This window comes from Acomys russatus, chromosome 14 (genome assembly GCF_903995435.1).
Source record: "Acomys russatus chromosome 14, mAcoRus1.1, whole genome shotgun sequence".
In the NCBI taxonomy this organism is placed as follows: domain Eukaryota; kingdom Metazoa; phylum Chordata; class Mammalia; order Rodentia; family Muridae; genus Acomys; species Acomys russatus.
The window spans coordinates 54,476,276-54,503,236 of NC_067150.1; the positions used below are offsets into that span (position 1 = coordinate 54,476,276).

Consider the following 26,961-nt stretch of genomic DNA (forward strand, 5'->3'; position numbering starts at 1 on the left):
TTGCCAACACTTATTGTGGTTGATTTCCTGTTTGTTTGGTCTCAGGTGTGATCATGTACTTGGTTTTGATTTAGGTTTCCTTAACAACCACTGCTGTTGAATGTCTTTTCATGTTCATCTTCCTTTGAGAAACACATACCCAAATCTATTATCTGTTTTTTAAATGAGCGACTGGTGTTTTTATTGTTGAGTTGCAATATTTCTTTAGTAATTACAGTAACTGCAAACAATCTGAACACTGACAGACTAGAACAGCTTGACAGTTCCTCAAAAATTAAGAGTTGCCACAGGATCTGGCAGCTTCACTGCCATCAAGCCTGATGGTCTGAATTTGCTATCTTGGATTCACCTGCTGGAAGAAGAGAGTCTGCTCCCACAAGCTGCCTTTGACCTCCACAAGCAAGCAGTGGCACATACACACACACACACATACACACACAAACACGTATTTTTTAAAGATGTGAAACAAAGAAATGGAAATATCCAAGTGACCATCAACTAAAGAAAAGGCAGCCAATGCTGCACAGGCACTTAATGAAATACTATTCAGTGATGAAAGGGGATGGTGGACGGCTTCTGCTGCAGTTATAGATGAATCTGGAAACAACAAATTAAGCAAGAGACATCAGGAACAAAAGCTGCAGGACTCCACTGATGTCAGTGTCCAGAGTGGGCACATCCACGAGGCAGGAAGGAGACCTGTGATTGACAGGGGATAGACGGATGGAGGAGCATGAGAGAAGTAACTTACGTTGCCTGGGGATTTTTCTCTTTAGACTGTTTTGAAATTAGACAGCAAGGATTAAGTTGTATGTTTCCAAATGGTGAACTCTATAGTATCTGAGTTCTACCTTAATAAGAAGTATTTTATTGTAATTGAAAAATTATACAGATCTCACTTGATGAGAGTTTAAAAGAGTGACCTATACTGGGATTATGCATCCATGCTTTTTATTCAGTGCCCACCTACACCACCTACGTGGTTACATATTTAGTGTCATCCCAAGGATGCCCACAAGGGTATGTGTATGTGTTTGTGTGTATAACTGTGTGTGTTTGTGGTGTGTGTGTATATATGTGTACTTGTGTATATATTTCTGGTGTACATGTATGTGTGTGTGTTTACCTAAAGAAGTAAAAAGGTGTGTTTGTGTGTATGGTATATATATGAGTGTGTGTAGCGTGTGTATCTGCATGTGTGCCTGCGTGGTGTGTGTGCACACATGTGTGTGGTATATGGGTGGTATATGTAGCATGCATGCGTGGTGTGTGTTTATGTGGCACACATGTATGTATGTGCTGTGTGTGTGTTTGTGTATGTGTATAGTATGTGGTATATTTGTGGTGTGCATATTTGTGGCATGTATGATATATATGTAGTGTGTGGATGAAAGCGCAGCATGTGCATGTGTGGTTTATATGTACATATGTGGGCGTGTGTATGTATGCAGTGTATTTGTGGTGTCTGTATACATGTATGGTGGTATATTTGTGCTATGTGTGTGTGTGTGTGTGTGTGTGTGTATGGTATGTGTGCATGTACCTAAAAAAGTAGAAAGGCACATATGCCTCATTTTTGAAGGAGGCTAGATAGTGAAGACTGACCTTTGTAAAAGGTGAGAATTTGTCTGGGTTTAAAATGGATAGCTAAGAATAACAGCAGCACTTCAGTGGCAGGATTTCCAGAAGTCTGTCTGCTGTCACAATACTCAGATCAAGGAAGAGCTCCTCACAGCAATGAATGAAAAGCAGGGGAGGACGGGACTCAAGTTCAGAGAGAGCCAAACGCATCTCGGCTAGTCAGCTGTGTTGGAAAACAATTTCTTGTCTAGCAATTAAGAACCTATTTCTTTCTGAAAGACACAGGACATTGGGTTAATAGATTTCTTTGGAAGAAAATCTGTTTTGGCGACTGAAACAGTAGAAGAAGGAGAACATCTGTTTCCAGCAAAGGCAGAATGCACAGAGGCAGCGAGTGCCACGCGCCGAGTGGGTCTGAGTGTTGCCTGTCCTATTTAAATTTTTAGTAAAAGGAAATCATTGCATTCTTGAAATTACAGCCCAGCTACAGATATTTAACACCAGGAACCTTAACAGGAAAAGAACTGCTAGTGTAAAAAAGGCAGTAATTAACACACGTCAATCACTCTAGGTTTCTACTTGACATCTATATCAAAACCAAGTTTAAGGCAATTGATTCCAAAAATCATTTTTAATGTAGTTTAAAGGGAAGAACTCACCATCCATGAATTCTGTACAAATTGAAATCCTGTTTTCTACAAAAAACGCCCCGTAAAATCCTATGATATATGACGAGTCACACTGTAACACAAATGAGACAAAAGTAGTTTAGCACCTGGAAGCGAACGCCATACGCACGCTTATAGATAAAAGCAACCGAGGAAAACACTACCTTATAAAGAATCTCCAGCTCAGACATGATCTGCTTCTGAAGCTCCAGTGTAATGTCCAACAGAATAACCTGAAACCAGACACACAGTAGCATCAGCACATGTGTCTACCTTTAGGTTTCATAGCATGTAAAATACAAGAACTAACAAAATATGGTGGTTTCTTTCTCCAGTGCCCCCATAACCCCCTGCACCAAAAACCTGTCTCAGATTCTAAGCCTTTGCACTGGAGGAGGCGGTACAGAGATGATTGATGGGACCCTGGAAGAAGCCAGGTCTCAGAGGTCAGCATTAATGGCTTTAAAAGTCAGTTAAGTTATAACACTCAATTTATGTACCCTATTTCAGCCACACTGGCTATTTTCAGAAGATCATTAAAAGAGAAGAGCCTTGTGAGCCAGACACTCGCAGATAAGCAAAGGGGATGGTAAATAAAATAACATTTTAAAATGAGATTTTCAGAAATAAAAGAAACGGGAGTTTAAAAACCCTGTCACCTTACTTCCTCCCATGTGGGTAATGTTTCTTTACAAATGCTCACAGACTTGAGAGCTAGAAAGGTCCTCATGCCACCTGACTCCCACGCTTGCCAGGACCTCCTGATGTGTTGTGGTTTTCCTTAAGTATCTGCCACCGAGGTGGGTTTTATAACACAGAAACGTCCAAGTGTATGCACTTCATGTCCTGGCCTAGGACGCGCTCTAGTTTAGTTCAAAGACTCTTCCCTTTCCTTAGGCAGGTGCCTGCTCTGGGGCTGAGACTTCGCCCTTTTCAGTAATGCTGGTCAAAGGCACTATCAAAGAGTTAAAACCCCAGCTCAACCATTAAGCACTTCAGTGAAAACAAACTTTTAAAAAATGTTGCTTAAAATTGTTTTAAGACAGTAATGACATTAAGTAGGTGGAGAAGAATTTTTAAGAATTGTGGCAGAGTTTGATTCAAAACACTTCTAGGTAAAAACGTCAGTTCACCACTGCTATAACGGCACATTCCACACTTTACAGCACTGGCTTACTCTGTATCACAAATGAAGACCATATGTATCATTACACTGAATAAAGCAAGCGTTAGGAATTATGTAAACCACAAGGAAAGGAAATGTGTATTCTAATGTGCATATTTTTAATGCTGGCATTCATTTAAGTAAGAAAGGAAGGCAGTGGGGTGGGTGGAAGGCACTGCACACAGCTACCCAACACTTTGGAATTAATCCCAGTCTACTGAGACCTTATCTTTCCCTTGATCAAGAACCTCACTTGAGTTCCCATCACCTGGAGCAAGTGGGACTCCAGGTCAGCAGCTGACCCGCCCCTCACTCTTCCTACACAGCCCTTCCTAACCACCTACATCACGCCTTAAGAGTGTTTCCTTTCTCCACTCCACAGTCACCAAAAGGCTGGTTTGACCTTTTAGACCCAGCTTGAATGCCTCGCCACCTCAAAAACCTTCATGAGAATTCATGTTTGGTCTGACCCTGACTCATCTTTAATGCCTCAGGCATCTCCTAAAACCTGCCAGCGAGTAGAGCGCTATAGCTTCCAGTGCAAGGCGGGTCGGCACACACGTTATTCCCAGCAGCCAGCGCAAGGCCTCACAGCAGCACCCAGTCACTGAGATGGACCTTAACTAAAGTGCTCCTTACCAACGGTCCTCCAGATGTGCTGTTGTCATTAGACACAGGGAAACGGATCCTACGATGTCTGTCACTACACCAACAACCAAAGACATGAAAGCCAAGACAAACCCAAGTGCCACACCGACCAAAACTGGATCGGGACAGCTGAAATCGTGGAGCTGACCCAACAGATATCTCTTGGGACACGCTATAATCCAGAGAATGGAGAGTCCATGACCCCAGAAAAGCAGATCAGGTCATCCTGCAAATCTGAGTGGGGAGGGCCACTCTGTGCTGCCACGGCATGTGCACGCTCTGCGCTTCGGGAGCCTGGCACTTGGTGAATGGTTACCTCCCTTCCTCTGCCAGTGAGCTTCCAAAGTGCTAAAAATAAACCAGACCAATCCTTCCTCTGAAGGCAAGTGAGAAAATCACAGTGAATATGGATTTTCCCTTTCAAGTTTGAGGACTGTGCGGACTGCCCGAGCGTTGCTTCTCAGGCGGAGCCAAGTGCTTCAGACTAAAGTGGAAAAGCTGGAAGCAGCTCCTGGAGAAAGGGTTCAGCTGGCCCGGGGTGCCTGCCTGCCTGCCTGCCTGCCTTCCCGCTGCTCTCCCGCCACTACACATCCAAGACACACAAGGATGCGCTGTCAAGTCAAATACAAGCAGTCAAGTGACTGAATTATAATTTACTCTGTGCTCAATTTAAATTAGTGTGAGACTATTAAAATATACAGTATAAATACGGCAATTCATCACGAGCTGTCATGGATGACTTCATTTATTTGCTGGAGTGGCATGCGCTCCACTAAAGGCAAGGAGAACAAAATCACAGGTCAAATTAAGCCGCTATTCTGTTTTAATTCACTTATTTAATCTGTGGCGACATAATTGTCTTTTACAGTATGTACAACTCAGGAAGGAAATTTGGGAGGATTACAGCCAGGATACAAATGATTAATCAAATGGTCCATTTAAATGCTGCTTTAGAAGCTGCAGCAATCCAAAGCACTCCGGGAATGATAATCAACACACGCTACATACACAGCTAAGAAATCCCGTTAGATGGATTCTTTTTCCAATCAGAAAACAAACAATCCTGGGGAATCCAGTAAGTTCCCCAAGCATTACTATTGGAAAGATTTTACAGGAGGCATTAATGGTAGAGAAAGGTTCTGTTTGCTAGACGGCTAACAGTATTTGTGTTTGGTTTCTGCTCTACTTATTTGCAATGGTCTTGCTACATATACCAACCAAACAAAAGCTGGTTGGATGCGTTTCAGCATGTATGCAGGTGATTATAGGCAGTTTTTTCTAACATGTGGCTAGCATAATTTTCTAAATGCACTCTGTGGAGCAGAAAAAATTTTAAATTGCATGGTACAGAGAATTTTCTATTTTTCCTAAAATCATCTTCCTTTTAAAAATATCTGCAAGGGTCTCTTGTCACATCTCAAGTCTGAGGAAGGAAACACTGCAATGTTCTGTTTGTCTTTAAAAAACAGGACTTGGTTAGGAGTGCATAAAAATCAGAAATGCTATGAGCGTGGCTCTCAACCAACTGGTCCCACAGACATTCACAGTGTGGACCAGTTGACCACTGGCTTAGGAAGTGAAATCCCCCCATGGCTCTGTGAAGGCAGCAGAGGCCTGCAGGTGAATCTGCTCAGACAAGGACTGTGATTTGCTGCTCTGAACAGTCCTTCTGTGACACCAGGCAACTGGGGTCATTGAGAGGTTTAAGTGACATGCTTCAAGCCACACAAAAGTCAGGAGCGGGTCAGGAAAAAAATCAAATGTGCCTCTAACTCTTAACCTTCCATTTCACCCTTTAATATAACAAAGGGAGCTAAGAAACAGTCTGGGGCAAGTCATGGCCCATACAAAGGACACTAAGGGGGGCTTGGTATGTCGCTAAACCTGTTTTCAGAACATTACGTTAAAAGATGAATTAATGCATTAAGCAACAACACAACTGTATTCCATCAACAAATTAGGTGTTAAGACGCTCGCTGTGTGTAGTGCTGGGCCATGTAGGCAAGGCAAGAGAACGGGCACAATGCTAGCAGCCATGTGCAAGGTGGCGTATGCTCCCCTTAGGAGTCACATGCAAGAGAACTGCAGAAGATGACCGGCAGACATGACACATGTGGCCAAAGGGCAGGTCCTTGAAGGCTGTTAAGGAGTCTAATAGTTGAAGACATGGATGAAGGCATTCTAACTAGAGAGGCGCACATGAATTAACTTGTTGAAATGAGAAAACAAAACAAAACAAAAAACAACCCAGGTTCAGATGAGGTGACAAGTTCAAGTGAAAGAAAACAAAATGCACAGAGGCCGGGACATGTAAGAACATGCTACAGAAGCAGCATAGACTGCTAACACAGTGTGGGTCACAACTGCCACCTCAGAGAGTTCAGTTTGTCTGGGCTGCGTGCTGGTTGATAGTGATTGCTAATATACTAGTCCCAGTGTCACCTAGGGTGCAAGGCTTTGGGTGTGTCTGGGAGAGGGGTAACTGAGATGGGAAGACCCACCCTAAATGAGGGCACATCACTCCACAGGCTGGGGTCCTGGACCAATAGAGGTGACAAAAGGAACAGAGCACCTGTTTTCTCTCTCCTCCCTGCAGATGTAGAGTGGCTCGCTGCCTCACACTCCATAATGGCTGTACCCTCCAACTGTGGAGCAAACAAGCCCGCCCTCTCTTTAACTGCTTTTGTCAGGCGTTTTGTCCCAGCGATGAGATGAAGAACCAGCATAGAAGTAGCATGGAGCCTTCTGAGAGGGGAACCGAATCCAGGGGTATAGATCAGCATAAGCAGGGGTTTATATCCTGGCCTCGGGGCTTTCTAGGTGTAGGACCGTGGGCAAGCTGTTTAACTGCACTGCCTCAGGTTCTGCATCTGCTAAGTGAGAAGCAGTAATGGTAGCAAACGTATAAAACGAAGATAATATATGCAAAATACTTAGCAGCAAAAATCACCAGCAAGTCGCACCTTCTATTTACTGAGAGAACCACTCAGAAGCTGGCCAGCAGTCTCACAATAAGCAAAAGCAGCAATGTGGATTATGCTGGTGACAAGAAAGGAAAGGAAGCAAAGCCAGGTAAACAAAATAACCCAGACTGCCGAGCATCATGGCGCATGCCTTTAATGCCAGCACTAGTGAGGCAGAGGCAGGCAGATCCCTGTGAATTTGAGGCCAGCTCAGTCTACATAGAAAGTTAAACAAAACCCACAAGCTAACCAACACACACACACACACACACACACACACACACACACACACACACACAAACACACACACACACAGGAACTGGGCAGTAGCTTGAACAGCACCACACCTAAAGACTGGTAATAAAGAACTAGTCGCTGACTAAAGAGAGTCTTCTGGTCAGGGAGGGAAAGCAGGTGGACTCACAGTCTCCTTAAGCTGAGAAGACAGAGCCTGGGGCAGAGAAGGCAAGACTTCCATGGTCACCCGCAGAGCACCAGAGTGAGCGCGACAGACAGCAGAGTCTACAGCAGGGTGATGAGCTCTACCTGGAAGCAAGGAGTTACCTAGGCCAGGAGGAAAGAACCAGAGCAAGTGACCCTCACCCTGCAGCGCATGCTCCCTCAGCCAGGGTGGGATCAGGAATCCCGCTTCAGCAGAACAGGAAACACGGGCTGATGGTTGGGATTGCCACTTCAAGCAAAGTTCCAAAGTAAGTCTTTAAAATATCGGATTGTTAGCCAGGCATGGTGGTGCATGTAATCCCAGCACTCAGGGAGGTGGAAGCAGGTGGATCACTGTGAGTTCAAGGCCAGTCTAAAATCGAGTCCAGGACAGCCAAGGCTACACAGAGAAACTCTATCTCAAAAAACAAATCAGATTGTTTCAAAATCACTAACATTTCAGAACAGACTTTAAGAGTATTTATAGGAATGCAGAACTATCTAGCTACCTATGTTACATTGTCATTGTTCCATAAGAAAAGAAATAGGACCCAAAATGAGGAGAAAAGGAGCCCACTGGAAGTGGCCCAGAAATAGGTGCATGACAGCTACAGGGTCTGTCCACTAGTCAGCTTACACCTCCACATCACTGGAGGAAAAGAGGACAGGAACACACGCAGGGCAGGAAGCAGGAGGCAGGAGCTGATGCAGAGGTTATAGGGGAGAGTGATGCTTATTGCCGTGGCACCCCATGGCTTGCTCAGGACCAGCAGCCCAGAGATGGCCCCGCCCACAATGGGCTGAGCCCTTCCCCATCAATCACTAATTAAAAGAAAATATACTACAGTCTTGCTCCACTTTTATGGAGGCATTTTATTAATTGAGGGTCCCTCCTCTCAGATGACTTAAGCGTGTGCCAAGTTGACATAAAATTATCCAGCACAATTGTCATAATTATTCCATATGCTCTAAAAGGTTAAAAAAAAGTAGGCTGGGCACATTAAATACCAACATGGAAAATATTCCTAAAGCAAAAAGGCCTACCTACATTTTTAGGGATAAAAAGAACATTGGAAACGAAAATCCACTTGGGCAGGAGGAAGAGCATATAAAACAACAAAGAGGAAGAGATAGTGAAGACGTGGAAACAGAAACTCTTCCAAACTACAACAGGGGAAAGACCAAGTGAAGTGAGGCCACCAGGCAGGCCACGCCCCCAGTGTGGGAGCTCGATCTGAGGAAAGGGTAAAGCGTTCCAAATTTGATGAAAGCTAAGATCCCACGTACTCAGGAATTTCAACAAATCTCAAGTGTATTGAATATGAAAGATCATGCCAGCCAAGCCCAGCATAAAGACATACTGTAAACAGTATCTATCACCTGCAGCAAGAACTCTGAGATGCCAGGACAGATGCACAGAGCAACAATGGACACAGGACAGCTAGCATCTGGCTAGAAATAAAAAGCCAACACTGAAACCAAATCTTTAAAACTCCAAAGATGAGCCCAGGCAGTCTTGACCCCTGCAGCCAGTGATGACCACGGGCAGCTTTGGCAGCTGTAAGCAAGCTGCAGCTAAATGCTTCCCTGGCTAAGGGTTGCCTGAGCATGGCATCTCTTCACAGCAGTAAGACACTGAATGGCATGGCTCCTATTGTGAGGCTCTTACGTGATAGACTAAAGGTGGACACTACAAACTGTAGACAACCACTGAACACAGTGGAGGGAGAAAGGGAACACTACCAGGACAAACAGAAAACTGCACAGAACAGGAGATATAAATCCAGTCATACCATGTCATAGAAAAGTAAATGGCCCCAACCCCTAAACAAAAAGCAGAGATCAGACTGGATTATAAAGTAAGACCCAACCACATTCTATGAGAAACTCATCTCCAATATAGAGACACTGTAGGCATAAGGTTATGGTTTAGTTTAAATTCTGATTTCCTGTCTGAATGTTGTATAGCTCCCAATTGTCCCCCTGTTATGTCACTAAAGCAGCTTACAGCCAATTGATGAACAGGGGTGGACTTCCTGCTGCCCAGGGGAGGAGGAGTTAGGGATTTGAGCCTCTAGTAGAGGTCCAAGGAAGATCAGGAGGAAGGAACTGGAGCCGAGGAAAGCTACAAAGTCACTGGGATGTTTGCTGTGATGAAGGCAGAACAGTACAGAGGGATAAGAACAAACTTAAACTGCTCAGATTGTGTTGTGAAGTGTATTATAAAAGTCTCAATTAGCCAGGCAGTGGTGGTGCACGCCTTTAATCCCAGCACTCGGGAGGCAGAGGCAGGTGGATCGCTGTGAGTTCGAGCCCAGCCTGGTCTACAAAGCGAGTCTAGGACAGCCAAGGCTACATAGAGAAACCCTGTCTCGAAAAACCAAAAACCAAAAAAACAACAATAAAAGTCTCAATTATTTATGTGATAGCCAGGTTAAGAAATAAGCTAAGAGAAACAGACATTGTTTTATAAAAATAACTTCAGCACAACGCATTAGGCTCAAAGGAAAAGGCCAACACTAGTAAAAATCTAGCAGCTGTAGCTAAATTAATATTAACCAATATGCAATTCAGAGCACAGACTGCCATGAACAAAACAGTCACTGCATTAAGATAAAGAGGCCAATTCATCCAAATGATAAGAACCCTACTTAAACTAACAGCACATCCTCAAAAACTTTATCAGACAGTGACAGGAATGCAAGAAAAAAGAACAAGAACAAGGTCCAACTGCTGGAGGTTTTAACTTTCTTGTTTTGGTAATTGATAGAACATGTGGAACAAAATTAGTTCGGATATGAAAACTAAGAGCTAATTTGATCAAATAAAGATTTACACAGCACTTTTAATATTCTTTCAGTTATACATTCTTTTTATGTGCACAGGGAAGTTTCGCCAGCAGAGACCATATTTAAGCCAAATTAATTTAAAATAATTCCAATTATTCAATGTGTTCTTATGCAACACTGGAATGAAATTGAAGTCCAAAACCGAAAAACTCTTGGAAATTTTCCAAATATTTGGAAACTAAATAATATATTTCTAAGAATCAACACACCACTCTGGCTGTTCTGAAGAAACAGTACATTTTCTCCATTTATAACCATTATATGATCTATGTGATTTTTGCTTCAGTTATCAAGTCTGTATACAACAATCGGTGACCATTTGACTCAGTCTGCAGGCTCGATGCAGCTCTTGCTAGGAAGCCCAGTTCAAAGGTCCAGCCCGAAGAACGGCTTATTTGTAAACCAGCTGCTCTCATAGAAAAAAAAAAAAAATCTTAACAGCTATTTTGTCAAGCATATCCTTAAAAAAGTAAACTTTAATCATTCCAGAAACAATTGCTGGTCCTTTGCCACATCTAGTTAAATAGCTGTGTCCATGAATCTTAAAATTAGTCTATGCTAAGCATAACTTAAAATGTATGGGATTAGGAATATTTTATATTGTATTTGCAAAGCCAAGGGTTCGGGATCACTTGTAGTGACGCACTCTCTCTCAGGGCATAATTAAGCCGAGCTTTACCGTCTTTAACTATGTCAGTGAGATAATAATCTAATACTTCTGACATGAGAGGAACACCTAGCTGACCAGATAGGAGCACACACTGCTCAGTGGGTGGGGTGCTCTCTTAGCAAAGCGGAGCTCAGGGGAGAAGTAGAAGGTGGTTCAAGGCAGGTTAAGAGAGGAAGATTAGGATACTGCTCAGCCCGACAGTGCCAACTCCCGGAACCTACTGGACGCAGTTCGTCCTGTGTAAAATGGGAGGCCAACAAGGACCTCCCAAGGAGTCTTCCAAGTGCACCTGTGTGGAGGAAGGCACCATGAGAGAGTGCTGCCCTCTCACAGGCTTTCTGAGAAGACCAGACTTCACGATGTCACAGATGACGCAGGTGCTGCACTAGGTGTGACAGGAAGGGGACCCTGGTGACCCTGGGATGCACTAAGATTCAGAAGATCTGAGCTCCAGTTTTAGTTTCATTTTAATAAAAATGAAATAACCGTTATACAACTTCTTAAGATATAAGACCCAGAAATACAGACTGAAACGTTAGGAAAAGAAACCAATCTCTCCCTGTGGACACAGCCTAGCAGAGGCGTCTTGGAGATGAAGTTTGTAAGGCTGGGTGGGCTGAACAGCAGTCACTTTATAAAAGCTGCACAGCATCTGGAGGATGCTACCTTTAGAGTCAGGTGGGCATTGTTTTAACTCCTAACCCTGCCTCTCCCAAATGACCTTGGTCAAATCAGGCCCATGAGTCCCACTTCTTTCAAAACTAAAAGCGAGTGAGCATTACCTCATGGTTTTAAGGAATAAAGATAACTTTTAAAAACATGTAACATGTTACATGGCACACAGCGGCTGTTCAAAAACTAAAATCTTCTATTACTCAAGGCCTAGAGACTGAAGACAGCACGTGGCAAGAAGTCACTAGCTGGCGGGTGGAAGCAGAGGATGTGTCCGTAAAGGCAGGCCTGGCCATGTGCCAATAAACAGTCTACTGTTGAAAAGTGTGGTTGTGTGCCCGTGACTCACACTGAGAGGGGAAAGGAAATCAGTGAACACCAAGACTTCCATGACACAGAGCTGAGGAGATGGCTCAGCAGGTAAGAGGACCTGTTGCACAATCCCCAGCATCTATGTAAAATATCACGCTTGGCGCATGCTTCTTTAAGTCCAACACTGGGAGGAGGAGAAAGGAGGATGAGCCTGGCTCCAGGCGCAGTAAGAGACTCTGTTTCTCAAGGGAATAAGGTAGAGAGTGATACAACAGGGCACTCAATATCCTCCTCTGATTTCCATGTGTGCACAGGCCACATGGACCACATACACACTCACACAGTCACACACACATACAAATTTGCATAAAATATATCCAATACTTACCTTTACAGCTAAAATCTTCCCACTTGGGACATGATAAGCTCTATAGGAAAAAAAGAAAGAAAAGAAACTTGGTATCATTAGGCAACCTACAGAGGCTAAGGACATACTATCAACACAAACAGTTTTGCACCAGTAGGGGATACACCTGGTACCTTCAAGGCAAATGGCCCACACTAGCAGTGTGTATTTCAATGAGCATAAGTGGTTTACGGAGTGATATGTATCTTAAAATACTGCTCAAAAATCACACTGTTACTATTACCTTCCTCTTAAAGACAGACCTCTGAAGCATGAGGATGTTACGCAGTTTCCCAGTGCCCCAGCACCCAGTGGCAGAACGAGACCTTAAATTAGATCAGCTTTTCTGGCCCTAGATCCCTAGGTGTGTCATTGTATGTGAGTCTACAGCTGTGTATAGCATCAAAATAAAGGGCTTCGCTTTTTTTTTTTTTTTAAGGTACACAGAAAGAGAAATCATATTACTGTATTTCATCAAAATAGTCACCAACCACAGGATGAGTTCTGACTGTGGCTCATAATATAATTTTATATAAGAAATACAGCTATGAGGCTTTAGCATGTGGCTTACTTTTTCCTTAGATAGAGAAGTAAGCTCACTGTGGTGTTTGAATGAGAATGCCTCCCCTTCCCCATAGGTTCATATGTTTCAATATTTCCAGTTGGTGAAACTATCTGGGAAGGATTAGGAGGTGTGGCCTTGTTGGAAGAGGTGTCACTGGGGGCAGGCTTTGAGGATTCCCAGTGTCTCTCTCGCTTTGCTATCAACATGCAGATCAAGACGTTAAGCGCTCAGATGCTCTTGCCACCATACCTTTGCTCCACCATCATGGACTAGAATCCTCTAAGATCACAGCCCTGAGTTAAACAATTTCTTTTTAAAGCTGCCTTGGTCATGGTGTTTTATCACAGCAATAGAAAAATAATTAAGACATTCAGCTACACTGAAATAGCATAACCTAGATTAAGCAATATTAACAAGACTGGGGTTGTAGCTCAGTGGTAAAGTACTTACTTGGCCAGTGTATGCAAAGCACAGGGTTACACTCCCAGCACAAGAAAAAGAGAAGAAGGAAGGAAGGAAGGAAGGAAGGAAGGAAGGAAGGGAAGGAGGGAGGGAGGGAGGAAGGAAAGAAGGAAGGAAGGGAGGGAGGGAGGAAGGGAGGGAGGGAGGGAGGAAGGAAGGAAGGAAGGGCAAGCAAGCATTCATTTGTTTACAAAAAGTTAGAGATTAAGGTTCGCAGAAATAAAATCATTTTGTATTGCTGGGCATGGTGGCGGACACCTTTAATCCCAGTACTCAGAGAGGAAGATCTCTGTGAGTTCGAGGCCAGCCTGGTCTACAAAGCAAGTTCAGGCCAGAAAAGGCTACACAGAGGAATCTTGTCTTGAGGGAAAAAAAAAAAAAAGATTTTCTGTCAAGACCTAAAGTGTATAATTGAAACGGGGCCTTTTACATAAACACTGTGTGAACTTCATATTCTGACTATTATTGGGACACAAACTATTTAATATAAACAAGTTAAGACAAACTACACAACACAAGCACTCATTGTAACTGCAAATCCATAAAAGTACCAAGAAAACTGATTTGGGAAAAACTGCGTCTGCTCTGTGGAAGACTCCACGCATTCCCTCACACAGCTAGCGGCTGAGATGTGAGTGAGCAGCAACAGCGAGAGTGGGGTCAGTCCCTCACAAAGTCCTTCTTCTTGCTGCCTAGTCTCAAAAGGTATTCACCAGGGCCCCAAATTGCTCAGTTCCTAGAACAAAACTATCAGCTTCTATTAGCAAGACAAACACAATTTCTGTTGCTCGAGTAAAAATACTTTTGTTTAATTGATGCGCCAAGCTTCTTATCATTAATTCACTTTACATCCTGATTGTAGCCCCTTCTTCCTTTCCTCCCAGTCCTACCCTGCCTCCCCCTTCCCCTGACTCTTTCTCCTCTATTCCTCTGAAAAGAGGAGACCCGTCTCTACCAACCTACCCAAGGGAATCAAGTTGCATCAGGACTGAGTGCATCCCCTTCCCCTGTGACCTGGCAAGGCATCCCAGCCAGGGGGAGTGATTAAAAAGCAGGTAACAGTGTCGGAGACGGCCCTTGCCCCCCTTACTAGAGGACCCACATGAAAACCAAGCTGCCCATCAGCTACATCTATGAAGGGGAGCCTAGGTCCAGTCCATGCATGGTCCCACCAAGTTTTTAAAAACAGCTTTATCGAGTTATAATTTATGTGTTAAATTTTGCTTGTTAAAAGGTGTAAGTCAATTATTTTTAGTAAATTTTTAGGGTTGAACAATCACTGACAAGCGTGTGTGTGTGTGTGTGTGTGTGTGTGTGTGTGTGTGTGTGTGTGTGTGTGTGTACTGTGTACTGATATTGGATATAAGGTTTCACTATGTAGCTCTAGTTGGCCTGAAACTCAGTATGTAGACCAGGCTGGCCTCAAACCCCCAGACACGCACCTGCTTCTGTCTCCTGAGTGTTGGGATTAAAGGTTTGTGCTACCACATCCAGCACCAACAAATACTTTGAAATCAACTGACTTATAGAAATCGTTTAGTTATGAGGCTGCAGCTCAGACTAGGAAAGTAGATGTACACACACACACACACACACACACACACACACACACACACACACGCACACTTCCACATATATGGCTGTAAGAATTCATTCTACTTTTCGTAGTGGAGTGGACAAATGTCAAGCCAACTGTGGAAGGCCAGTCAGCTCTTAGTACATTAATTAGTTACACAAGGCTTCAAGAACAGTGCCTTTAAAGTATAGGTAAAATTATGAAAACTAGCTGTTAATTTTTTGCTTTACCAAGTAATTATTTTACCTGTGAAAGTGTCTTAAAAATTGGGGGCTGGAGAGATAGCTTGTTGCTCTTGCAAAAAAAAAAAAAAAAAAAAAATCATAATTTGGGTCCCAGTGCCCACATCTGGCAGCCCAGAATCATCTGTAACTCCAGCTGCAAACCAGTGCCTTCTTCTGCCCTCCAAGTACATCCACATGTGTGCGCATGCGCTCTCTCTCTCTCTGTCTCTCCCTCCATCCCTCCCTCTCTCTTAAAAAGATAAATAAAGACTTTCAGGTTTTGTATAAAAGGGTACAAAATGTAATATATGGAGCACATATATTATACTGGTTTTTATGAGAAATTATCATTTACCATCTACGTAAATGTCGTCAGACTTTCATAAATGCAAAGCTATAGTTCAGGTCATAGTTTGATTTGTGACATATTCAAACATATGCAGCATATTGGTATAGGAAGTCTTATACTAAGTTTCCCAGTTGCTGCAGAAGTTGTTGGACTATTATGCTCCTTTAAAACATATGTAAAGGATTTAGATGCTCTTTCCATGTAAATATAAGTAATTCAACATATAGGATTAAATAAAAACACCATTTCTACTGATATACTATAGATGCCTCTAACTGCAACTTTTAAAACACTGAGCATTTTAGCCAAGGACTAAAGTATGAAGACAAATGATTGGAAGTTGGGGGAAGGGCAGGGTCGGACTCTGAACAAGGAGCAACACACGGACTGCTGAGACCAGCTGCAGCGATAAAAACACTATTAGCCGAGAGCCCAACACACATATACCTCACTGGGCAGTTTGGTGACTTAATTAGCTTGTCAGGAAAGCCGATCTCTTTCCCAAAAGAAAGGTCTCCCATGTCCAAATGAATTAAAAGGGAGACTTGATGATTTAATTATGACGCACGCTAATTCATCCATGCAAGTTTGGGTTCCATTTCGAGCAATAAAGACACCTTGTGGCTTGGTTTACAGTCTAGTGACAGGGCCGATTTCACATTTAATCATCAGAAGAAATGGGTAACAAAGGCACTGCCAGGCACGAGCCAAGCCAGCTCCCTCAACTCTGTCAACAGCATCCTACCTGCAGAAAGAGTTTGTTTACTTTCGGCAGAGAGTACTTCTCAATTGTCTTGACCTTCCTCGGCACATTAGCTGTAAAGTGATTAATGAAGTCTGAATGGAGGCTCTGGTTACACCAAAAGACAACTATACACCTCTGCAGTGTTTTAATTAACAGCTAACGCTTCAAATTAGTTTGTTGTTGCCACAGTAATTACCTGTTCCAAAGAGTGAAGGGAGGAAGCATTTGTATGAGGCGTTTCTTAGCGCTTCTCCCTGTGTGCTCCACTTTGCCTTTTGGGACTAGTCCCCTGTAAAGCTGAGCTCACAATGCAGACACCTGGGGATGGCACGGGAGAGAAAAGCCTGGTGTACATGTTTGAGCATGAGGCGCCTGTGAGGGATTTTATTCTTAATTAGATCATTTGAAGTGGGAGCGTACAGTTCTAATCCAGATCTTCTGAGATGGGAAAAGCCACCCATATTCTGCTGGCAGCCTACATAAAGGACGTGCAAGAAGGCCACCGTTCTCCTGTCTGCTTGCTCTCTCTCTCACTCGCAAGTCCACTCCTTTCCTGGCGTTACAGCCTACTTCTTCAGGATCCCAGCGTGTACTGAAGACCAGCTGAGACATCCAGCCTTGTGGACTGAGCAACTACCGCATTCTTCGACCTTCCATTGATAGATAACCATTGTTGGACTAGCTGGACCACAGCCTGTAAGTCATTCTAATAAATGCCACACATATAGGACACATATATATATATGATATATTGAATATATTCATATATATTTTCATTCTATCAGTTCTGTTGCTCTTGAGAACACTGATGAACACCCTTGCTTTTGTGGGTTTCCTTGTTCTGTGGTGCTGGGGAATCAAACTCAGGGAGCACTTTCCCACTGAGCAACATTCTCAGCAGCCCTCCTATTTTCTGTCTTCCTCAGGAACAATCAGGGGTGGGGACAATGATGGTGCATTTCATGTCACCATTTAATGTCAACGCAGACTTTCCTTAACTAGAAGAGAGTACAGAAAACTGCCCAGGCCCATCCCTTCTTCTTCAGCAGAAACCCCAATGGCCAGGTTGAATAAGGACCAAGCTCAGGAAACCCAGGACTGTAAGCTGCAGCAGCCAATGCAGAGGCTAGGACTAAGTATGCAAAGTGGCCCGTGTTGTTCTATGTTGACCCTGTCTGTCTCATCCATGAAGACTATAAGCACAAATACCACTTGATAGTAACTTTTGCTAGGTGAGAAAGACTGTCTCAGTCTCCTTGGGTTAACCCTAAGAAACTATCACATAGCATCCTTTAATATACAATCTTGTAGCTGGGCAAGTTGCTGTACACTGATAATTCTAGCATTCAGGAAGCTGATAAATTATGAATTTAAGGCCATCCTGGGCTACATAGTGAGTTTTAGGTTAATCTATGCTATGAAACCTGGTTTCAAAAATATACATGTGTGTATTTATGTATATATATGCAAGTGAATGTTTATATATGTGTATGCAAATGTATGTGTACATGTGTGTATGTGAGTTTGTATATGAGTGGACATGCATACATACACATGTGAAAACATATGCCTATACGTAGGTACACACATCCTTAGCGACTTTAACATTTGGAAGTCTTCTGTTTGTCAGACTTCAGTTGCTCCACAATGGTCCCTCTGACCATGCAGGTGATGTCACTGCACTGTGTGCCACACTGGGCACACATAGGACGGTGTTCTCATATCATCATCTTTCTATTCTTTATGTTTAATGCAAGTGCTTGCCCATGACAGATGCTTTATACTTAATGGGGAAGGGGGAATCCTGTCATTTGAATGCAGTTCTACAGATTTTACATGCATTTTACTAATTCTATAATCTCATGGTAGATGCTATCATTATCACCTCTTGGGGGGGGGTTAGTTCTTTGAGACAGGGTTTCTCTGTATATCCTTGGTTGTCCTGGACTCACTTTGTACCCCAGACTGCCTCCCTGAGTGCTGGATTATGGGCATGAGCCGCTGTGCCTTGCTCACCATCACCTTTCATGGGAAGATTCTAACTACTGAATCCAAAGTCCTTATGAAGACTTCACAATCTGGTAATCTCATGTCTCTGGTTCTGCCAACTTTCTTATCCCTTGTTACCACCCCACTGTATTAAACATGTTCCCGCCTCAGGTCTTTGTACCTCTGCCTGAGGTCTGGACCATTCTTTCTCTAAAGCTTATCTGGCATTCTCTACCACTTCCTTCAGGTCTGCTCTTACTTCTTTGATGTGCTACAGCAGAACTATCCATCCTCTTTCCATTTTATTCTTCACAGAATTATGAACATCCGAGATATTAATTTGTTATCTGTTTACTACCACTAGAAATGAACATTCTTAACAAGAGGCTTTGTGGGTCACTGTTAAATCTCCGGTGTCTAGGCACGTCCTCTACCAGTTGTCCACTGTCCGTTGTCTGAAACCTCCAGGCACACTGACATTTGCTGAAGGAGAGTTTTAAAATTGCTTCTATGTGCATGGCTATTTACCTGCATGTATATGTGTGTACCATGTGCACTCAGTGCCTGCAGAGACCACAGAGGTGTAGGATCACCTGGAACTGGAGTTAAACAGTTTCAAGCAGCCATGTAGGTGCTGGGATCTGACCTGGGTCCTCTGCAAGAACACTGGTGCTCTTAACCACTGGGCCATCTCTCCAGCCCCTGAACTGCCTGGACACTCAATGAATTTTTGGTTTTTTTTAAAAAAAAAAATATTTGCTAAATGGGTGAATTTTCTCCATAGCTGCAGGTCTGTTTCTGGGTTTTTTTTCCCCCCAAAGACAGTTTTGATTTCTTTTCCTAGGACCTTGTCCATTTTGTCTGTTTTAAGCCCAACTGCCGTAACTATTCATGTGTCCTCTATTTTAATAGGCTGATGATGACTGACGATGACGATGACGGAGACAGGATCTCACCCCACGGAACCTTCAATGGCCTGGAAGTTGCTATGTAGACCAGGCTATCCTCAAACTAGGAGAGATCCACCTGCCTCTGCCTCCCAAGTGCTAGGATGAAAGGCGTGAGACACCATGCCCAGCATGTGTGCTGTTGCCAGTCTCTGCTGTGTAGAATTCTGTTTGCCTTTTCAATAACTTCTGCCTTCTCTTTGTTAGGTTTGTTTCATTTCTATAAGGAGCTGCCTTTGGTTTTGTTGACTTGTTTCTTAAACTCTGAATCCATGAACTTTTGTTCTTTCATCTCTAGGGCGTCCCATCTGGCCCTGCTCTGTCAGGTCTTGAACTGTGTTCAGCTGACCAGTGCTTAGGTGTTCTTCTGCAATGTAAGCACAGGAAACCCTGCTCTAGGCATGACTTAGCTCTACCTCCCAAGTTTTTCACTCTCAGCATTTTTTTTTCTTCTGTTCAATGTTAAATGTTTTTATTATGAAGTAGTACATGATTAGGAAGTTATTCAGACTTATGCATTTCAACTTCCCAACATATGACTGTGTTTAACGTGCTGCTGACATCTAAGCTATGTGCTGTATGCTACAGAATGGCCTGAGATTTGCTTTGTGTCCTAGCAATAATCAGGGATTTGTTTGTTTCTTGAATAAATGTTGTTTCCCAGAAAAAAAGATGCATCTGTATATTTTCAGTTTAACTGGGGTACATTTCTGTACATAGTCCTGAGAGCACACTCTGCCATGTCAGGCTGGAAGGTGGTTTAGTGGGTGAGTGCTCCCTGCTCTCACAGGGGACCTGGGTTTGGTTGCCAGCATCCACACTGGGTGGATCACAACCACATGATACTCAAGTTCCAGGGATGACACCCTCTTCTGGCCTCTTCAGGCAACTGCACTCATGAGATACATGTATATACAAGCAATCACACATAAACACACATGAATAAAAAGAACTTAAAAAAAAAAACCTTTTACATACTAATTTTCTCTGATTGATCAATTGTTGATTGCCAAGAGATATTTTCCCATTGTGTGGATTCATCAAATGTTCTGGGTAACTGTATAGGATTTTGTGTCATGTATTCTGGGGCTGCATTACTATTTACAGTGGCTGCAAAGTCACTCTCCTTTTTTTTACAACACCTTATAGCAATTATCCTGAATAATTGGTTTTGTCTTTACGTTTGTCATATATGAATTCAGAAACTTTAAAAAAAATTCTTGTTGCAACTATTGTTTTTGTCTGATATCTTTCCCCATTTTTTTCTTTCAACTTTATTGTATCCTGTGGTTTGTGTGTGTGTGTGTGTGTGTGTGTGTGTTTTTTAGGAATTTTTTCCAAACTAATCTAAAATAGCAAATAGCTACACTTTTTAAAAATCTAATCTATTAAGTGGCAATCTTTATTTATATTTCTTACAGCTACTGATACATTTGGGATTTATTCCCACCACTTTATTCATTTGTTTTATACCTTTTTCTTTCACTGTGTCTACTATATTGCTGTCACCTATGTCATTTTTATAATCTGAGCAGACTTAATAAAATATAAAGTTAACTGTTCTTTATCCTTCTCCAAACAATATGTAAAAAGCAAACATAGAAACAAACCCTTAGAGCATCTTAATTCCAACCACCCCGTCTCATCTTAATGCATCATTTTGTCCAAGCGATGGGACAAGGTCAAAGGCCCAGGATGGAGCTGTGTATGAACGAAGGATGAACAACAGGCTTACGTGAGAGACACGAGCCAACGAGGCCGCGGGTGGGTGGGCTGGGCCATGTCACTTAGGCCAAGGGGTCCCTGGTTTCTATTCCAAGTTATAGAAGGCAGAGAAAGAAGCAGCAAGCTAATATTCGAGAAAGCTCACTGGCTGCCGATGGTGAGTTTGAAATGGAGGGTGAGTTGAGAAATGTCCCCAGTTGCTTGGTTGAGAGGGACATGAGCTGAGGGCACAGAGGTAAGGGCGAGAGGTGATTCATTTCCTATCTAAACTGAGGCCAGAGAGGAAAAGAAGGTCATGAGAAGAGTCTTCTGGTAAGCTCATGACAGACCCTAGCGGCCGTGAATGCTGGGGTTACGTCACTGACCACACAGGCAACACTTGGGGACAGATCTGATTCTACTTTATTGCTTGTTCTTTCAGACTTGAAACAGCCTAGTGCAGCTTAGAAGGTAAGTGATATGTGGGCTTACCGTCATCGAAATCCTAATGAGAATCTATTTTAAGAATCATCACCACAGGCAGGAACGATGGCTCAGTGGTTAGGAGCATGGCATGATCTTCCTTCCAGAGGACCTGGGTTCAGTTCCCAGCACCCACATGGCAGCTCACAGCTCTCTCCATCTCCATTTCCAGGGAACTGATGTCTCTTCAGAGATCAGGGACACATGTGGCTCACGGATACATATTCAGGCAACACATTCATACACAGAAAATATTTAAAAAGAAAAAAAATCTCTAATAAACTTTAAGTGACGAGAAGAAAAGTTTGAAAACAAAATGTTAAAAAGTCCTGCACCCAGCAGGACAGAGGAGAGAAACAACCTGTGCTCACGTTCCCACATCTGTCCTGCCTCGCAAGTGCATGTCAGGCACCAGACCAACTGCATCTGTATCTTACAGTGTCTACTGAAGTTACTTATATTCTAGAAGAATCACAAAAATGTGAGTCATCCCATCTGACTCCTGCTTACAAAATAAATAGCCTAAAGCTGAGCATGCATTTCCTAAGGCCCACACAGACTTACACAAGTAAAGCAGCCATCTGAGTCTACAGCACTTCTTATGTGTTGATTTTTAAACATAAGTCCAATAAAAGTATCTTAATTCATGTGTCAAGAGGATTTATTCTGTGGAGCATGGAGCTTCTTTGGTGACTGTGAGACCAGAAGGAGTTTAAGACACAATCTGATGCACACCCTTCATATTCAAGCATGACTCACACGATGCTGTAAATGCCAATCAACTGGCAAATTCTCATCAAAAATCAGCATGAAGACACCGTTGCACCCACTTTCCCTCCTATCTTGGAGAAAGCCTTCGAGAGCAATCCCGTGTATAGACTGACTCACAGTGACAGAAGGGAAAGCCCTGGGTGACAGCATTGCCACTGTCCTGTGAGGGCAGGGCTACTTGCTTCATTAGCCCACAGGAGCTCTGCTTCTCACGCAGCGTTCTGCAGAAGCTGGCGGGAAGCGGGAGAAAACGGTCACCCAGTGAATGAAATAATTCACCGGGTGAAATATTATCAATTGCTGGAAATTTCTCCAAACAGGTCAAAAGCCAAGGAAACCCCCTGGCGCTGGGCAGAGAGCAGGAGGCAGACGGGGCACTTTAGTAAGCATTAGAAGATACTTATCTTGCTTCCTGGATCTCAGAGGGGCAGACAGGTGGGAGACTGGAAAGAGAAAAAGCTTATTTAAAAGTAACCAAAAGTTAGAAAAGTTACAGCCAGCTGCTGTGTTAGTGGGCTACAGAGACAAAGGTGGCTTTCCAGAGTAACACAGGTTCTTTGTTCCTCAGGCAACAGTGTTGGCTGGCAGGTATCCTAGTGTCTGGCTTTCTTCCCACAGCCCCAGCACTTCCTAGGATATATATGAGATCAAGGCTGGATGCCAGAAGGTAAGACCAAAGAGAAAACATCAGAGATTTGAAACAAACAAACAAACACCATTGCCTAAAAGATTTAGGATCGTCTAGTCATCTACTTTTTTAAGGCAACTCTTCTTTCTTACTAGCTCAGAAAGCTAAAAACTAGCCAAATTCAGACTCAATTATGAAATGTACCCCCTTATCAAAATGTATGGGAGTCATTAAGCCACCATGAGGTGGGATAATCAGTTTCCATACTTACAGATGGTGTTTTAATTGCTGTTTAAATAGCACTTTATTTATTTGTTTGTTTGTTTAAAGTGCCCACGTTTCCACTCAGGTGTGGTAGCAAATCCCTGCTATGCCTGCAGAGCCAGAAAGGTAGCTAGTCTGGGGCCAGCTTGAGCTAACAAGAGACATTGTGTCAACACACACACACACAAAAACATTAACAAAGTAAAACAAAAGTTCCTGTGATTCCATGTAACTTAGAAAAAAAAAATCATTGGAAGTCTTTCTCTACAGTAGGTTTTTCCATTTCCAACCACATTCCAGCCTTTGGGCTAAAAGCGCTAAAGGAAAAGGGGAGGGGTGGTGGTGGTGGTGGGAGAAACCCAAGGCCTGAGGCCTTACCCACAGGACAGAGTCGATTAAGATGGGGAATCTGAATTCTGGAACTCATGAGGCAGCCGAATCTAAGGCCAGTATGAAGCAAGGCCTTCCACACCACAGATGACGTGCCTGAGTGCCTGAGAGCAGCACACGGACACATCTAAAAACTTCCTGCTATCTTGAGAGTCATTTTTTAATTATTTTATTTTAATTAATTTCTTTGGATGTCATCTTTGATGAATGGCAATGGCATCTCCAGCAACCATATGCAAAAGTAGCTGTGAGGTCAGCCTGTGAAAATGCTGCCTCGATGCCCGATCCTTTTCTTTGGAAGGTGGGAATATAATAGTCAGCCGGCGAATTTTAAGGAGTACTGTCACACACTAAAATAGCCATAGCAATTCACAGGGAGAAAAATAAATAAATAAATAAATAAAACCAAAGCATTTCAGGGAAATCCACACTGACAGTTGTTGCCTTCCATAATAGATAAACACATTAGCCAGGCTCTGGCTGTTAGAATGGAAAATCCAAAGTAAACAGCAGTTGTGGAGAAGCCTCACATCGTGGGCTATGCCAACCTTCCTTCTGCCTAAAAGCCCATTACAGAAGCTTGGCTGCCGACTGTAAAATGATCTGTGGTTAAGCAACACCCAACTGTTTATGTACCAAACCAAACATGTTATTAGGTTACAGATGCTAATTTCAAGATATTGGTTGGCTATGGGCCTCATAAATCAACCTAATATAAGACATCAGGAACTTGGCTAGGTTAAAAAGACCGTCCCAGAGAGGTGAGAGCAGCCACTCGCTCGTCCTCTCTGTCCAGTCGGGTGAGACGCCCCGTTTCTTCTCATCCCTCCCTCCAAGTTAATGTGGTTAGACTTTCATATTTCTTCCGTAAGCTGAGGCAGCCTGCTTCCAGCCTTTAACACTTTCCACATTAACTAGAGTAATGTCTTTTAATATATGGCCTAAATACCTCTGAGATGGGGGAAGCTCCCGTCACAGCGAACTCTCTATCAGCTGTCCTGAGAGAAGGGCCATGAGCAAAGCAGGGAGGCTGAAGACATCACACCGGCTGAGCAATGCATGTAGGGAAAACAGGAACACTCGAGAACTACCCAGCTGGGGACCGCTCTCCTGGACATGCCTTCCCAACGGGTTGGTAGCTACTCAATTCCTTGTGGAGTCAGCAAGGCACTTCTCTCAAACAGGCTGCACAGATGGTCACTTTTGGAAACCTTCTGTCAGCACTTAGCACGCAGTTGCGTTTGGTTTCTAATGTGTGTTATGAATTTTTAAATTTTTATTTATATATTTATTATGGATGAGAATTTCATACATGTATACAATAAAATGCAACCATGTGTACTCCAATTTCTCAACCTTAATCTTCCTATCTCTTTTTTTTTTTTAATAACCTGCGGAGTCCAATTAATCTTGCTGCCTATATGTACTTGGGTGTAAGGCTACCTAAGCTTTGGAGTGTGGGAACCCTAACAGTAAACACATCCTCAAAAGACACTGATCAGCACTCTATTGCGAATAAGGCCACCTCCCCTATCTCACTGAAGCCAGAGGTTCTGCTGGCTTGACACTGTGTTGGTAACCACGGTCACAATGGCCATGTCATGCCCAGAAGCCAGCACCTCACAGCACTCCTCCCATGCTCTCCTACCCCATAAGCCCTGCTGGTGGGGTTGACACAGGAGTCCCATTCAGGGCTCAGCACTCAGGCTCTCATTCTTAGGACTCTGGTCAGTCATGCATCTCTCTATTGGTTGCTGCCTACATAGAAAACAAGCTTTTTCAAGCTTTTCTGACCAAAGCTAAGAGCAGCCAGGTCTGCTGGCACTAGGACCCAGGGGTGGGGGGGGGGCATGCAGGGAAAAGTCTGTCTAGGAAATATTTTTATATAGAAGAGGCTATTTGCCTTGTACAGAAACCTGTCAGGGGGGTGTCTTTGCCATTCTACAGTCAAGGAGTCAAGGCCTGGTGAGGTTAATGGCGGCTTCAAGTTTCTGTTTGATGAACATGGAGTAGGAAGTGGATCTGGCCCCCGAAGCCAGACCAAGCTCTGTGTGAGCGTGAGCCGGCTGCTTCTAGAACCTCTTTTCAGCAGCCTTCCGGGCTCTCTGGATATGGTCAGTGCTGATTTTTAAAAAGCAATAGGAGAAATCGATCGAATGCCTCACTTTTCAGGGTTGCATTAACTTTTTCAGGCCACTGGGGTGCAATTTACTAAATTACCTCTTCTAGAACATTAAATAGTACCCTAGTGGGTCAAAGAGTAAATGCACCTCTGAAAAGTGAGCCATTTATTCCCTTCCCTGTAGTGCCAGATGTAATACGTCCCTTATGACAGAAATATCAACCTGCTTCCATTACAAACCCAAGACACTGTCTTAAACTAGATAAAATGAGCATGGGGAGCTTCAGAAGTGGTGGGGTGGGTGGTGGCAAAAGTCTCTCTATGATCCTGCTCACAATGTTGTTGAAAAGTCAACACGGGATTATGTGAAAATGCTGGTTTGTCATTTAGTGGAGACTTATTTTACTTGAGACCTAAAAACAGAATAAAATATATGCGATCAGAGGTGTCAGAGGCAGGGACTCACAGAGTGTTCTGCCGGCTCTTTCATGTCTACTGTATGCTGAAACAGCCTGGCACTCACTGACCTGCACAGGAGACATGTCACAGACAGATGGCCCTTTGTCTGTATTGCACTATAGACTACCTCTTACCTAAAAACAAAACCATCCCTTCTGCTCTCCAGAAGGCTGCACGGCTTTGGATTGCCCGAGGAACTGTTCTTAGGCAGTTTCACATTCATGAGCTATCTTAACAAAGCCGAAGTTTTAAGTTTTCAGCACTGTTAGCCCTTCACTCTTCTGGAAGATGGCAATGCGATGAAAACAAGACGTTTAATTTAAGAATCACCCAGCTTCTAATTAAACTGCCATAGGCAGCTGGTTGGATAAGTTTTAATCAGTTTCAATCACCTATTGATTGGTATACTGAAGCCTAAAAAATTAAAAGTAAAAGATGATTGGGGAATTGTCCCATCTCAGAACAACAGTAGAGGCCTCTGTAAATAACTCCTCTTTTAACCATCAGCTAAATGAACACTTCAATACTGCAGTACAAAGTCTTCTGCAAAATTACTTTAACTAACAAGCAGAAATTTATCAGCTTCAGCCAAAATCAATGCTGAAATCAATTTGAACACTGGTTGTGTCTAAAGGGGCTCATTGGCAATTTAGGGAAATTACACCATGTAAATGCCTGTGCTTTAATTGAACAGTTCCATCAAGTAGGCTGTGATTGCTGTCCATCCATTTCTTTACTTTCACTGCAGCTATCTTTCTGCAAAGGAATGGCTTTTGTCAGGCCAGAGCAAGGCACTTTATCTTCATTTCGTGCACTTTTGTGCATCACAGACTTTGTGGAATGGACACATCATGAGTAGGTCAAAATAAACCAGGAGAGACTTGTTACTGACCTGCACTGCTTTCAAA

At 43.2% G+C, this 26,961-nt stretch overlaps 1 protein-coding gene across 2 annotated transcripts in view; it reads right to left on the bottom strand.

The window, feature by feature from the left end:
* The window catches only part of Map2k5 (mitogen-activated protein kinase kinase 5), a 223,863-nt gene that overhangs the window by 132,993 nt on the left and 63,909 nt on the right, over window positions 1–26,961 (bottom strand). For both annotated transcript variants that reach the window (XM_051156630.1, XM_051156629.1), the window contains exons 9-11: window positions 12,358–12,397; window positions 2,414–2,482; window positions 2,241–2,322 (exon numbers count right to left, since the gene is read on the bottom strand). In XM_051156630.1, the coding sequence (XP_051012587.1) occupies window positions 2,241–2,322; window positions 2,414–2,482; window positions 12,358–12,397 (191 nt within the window). The remainder of the gene's footprint in view (window positions 1–2,240; window positions 2,323–2,413; window positions 2,483–12,357; window positions 12,398–26,961) is intronic.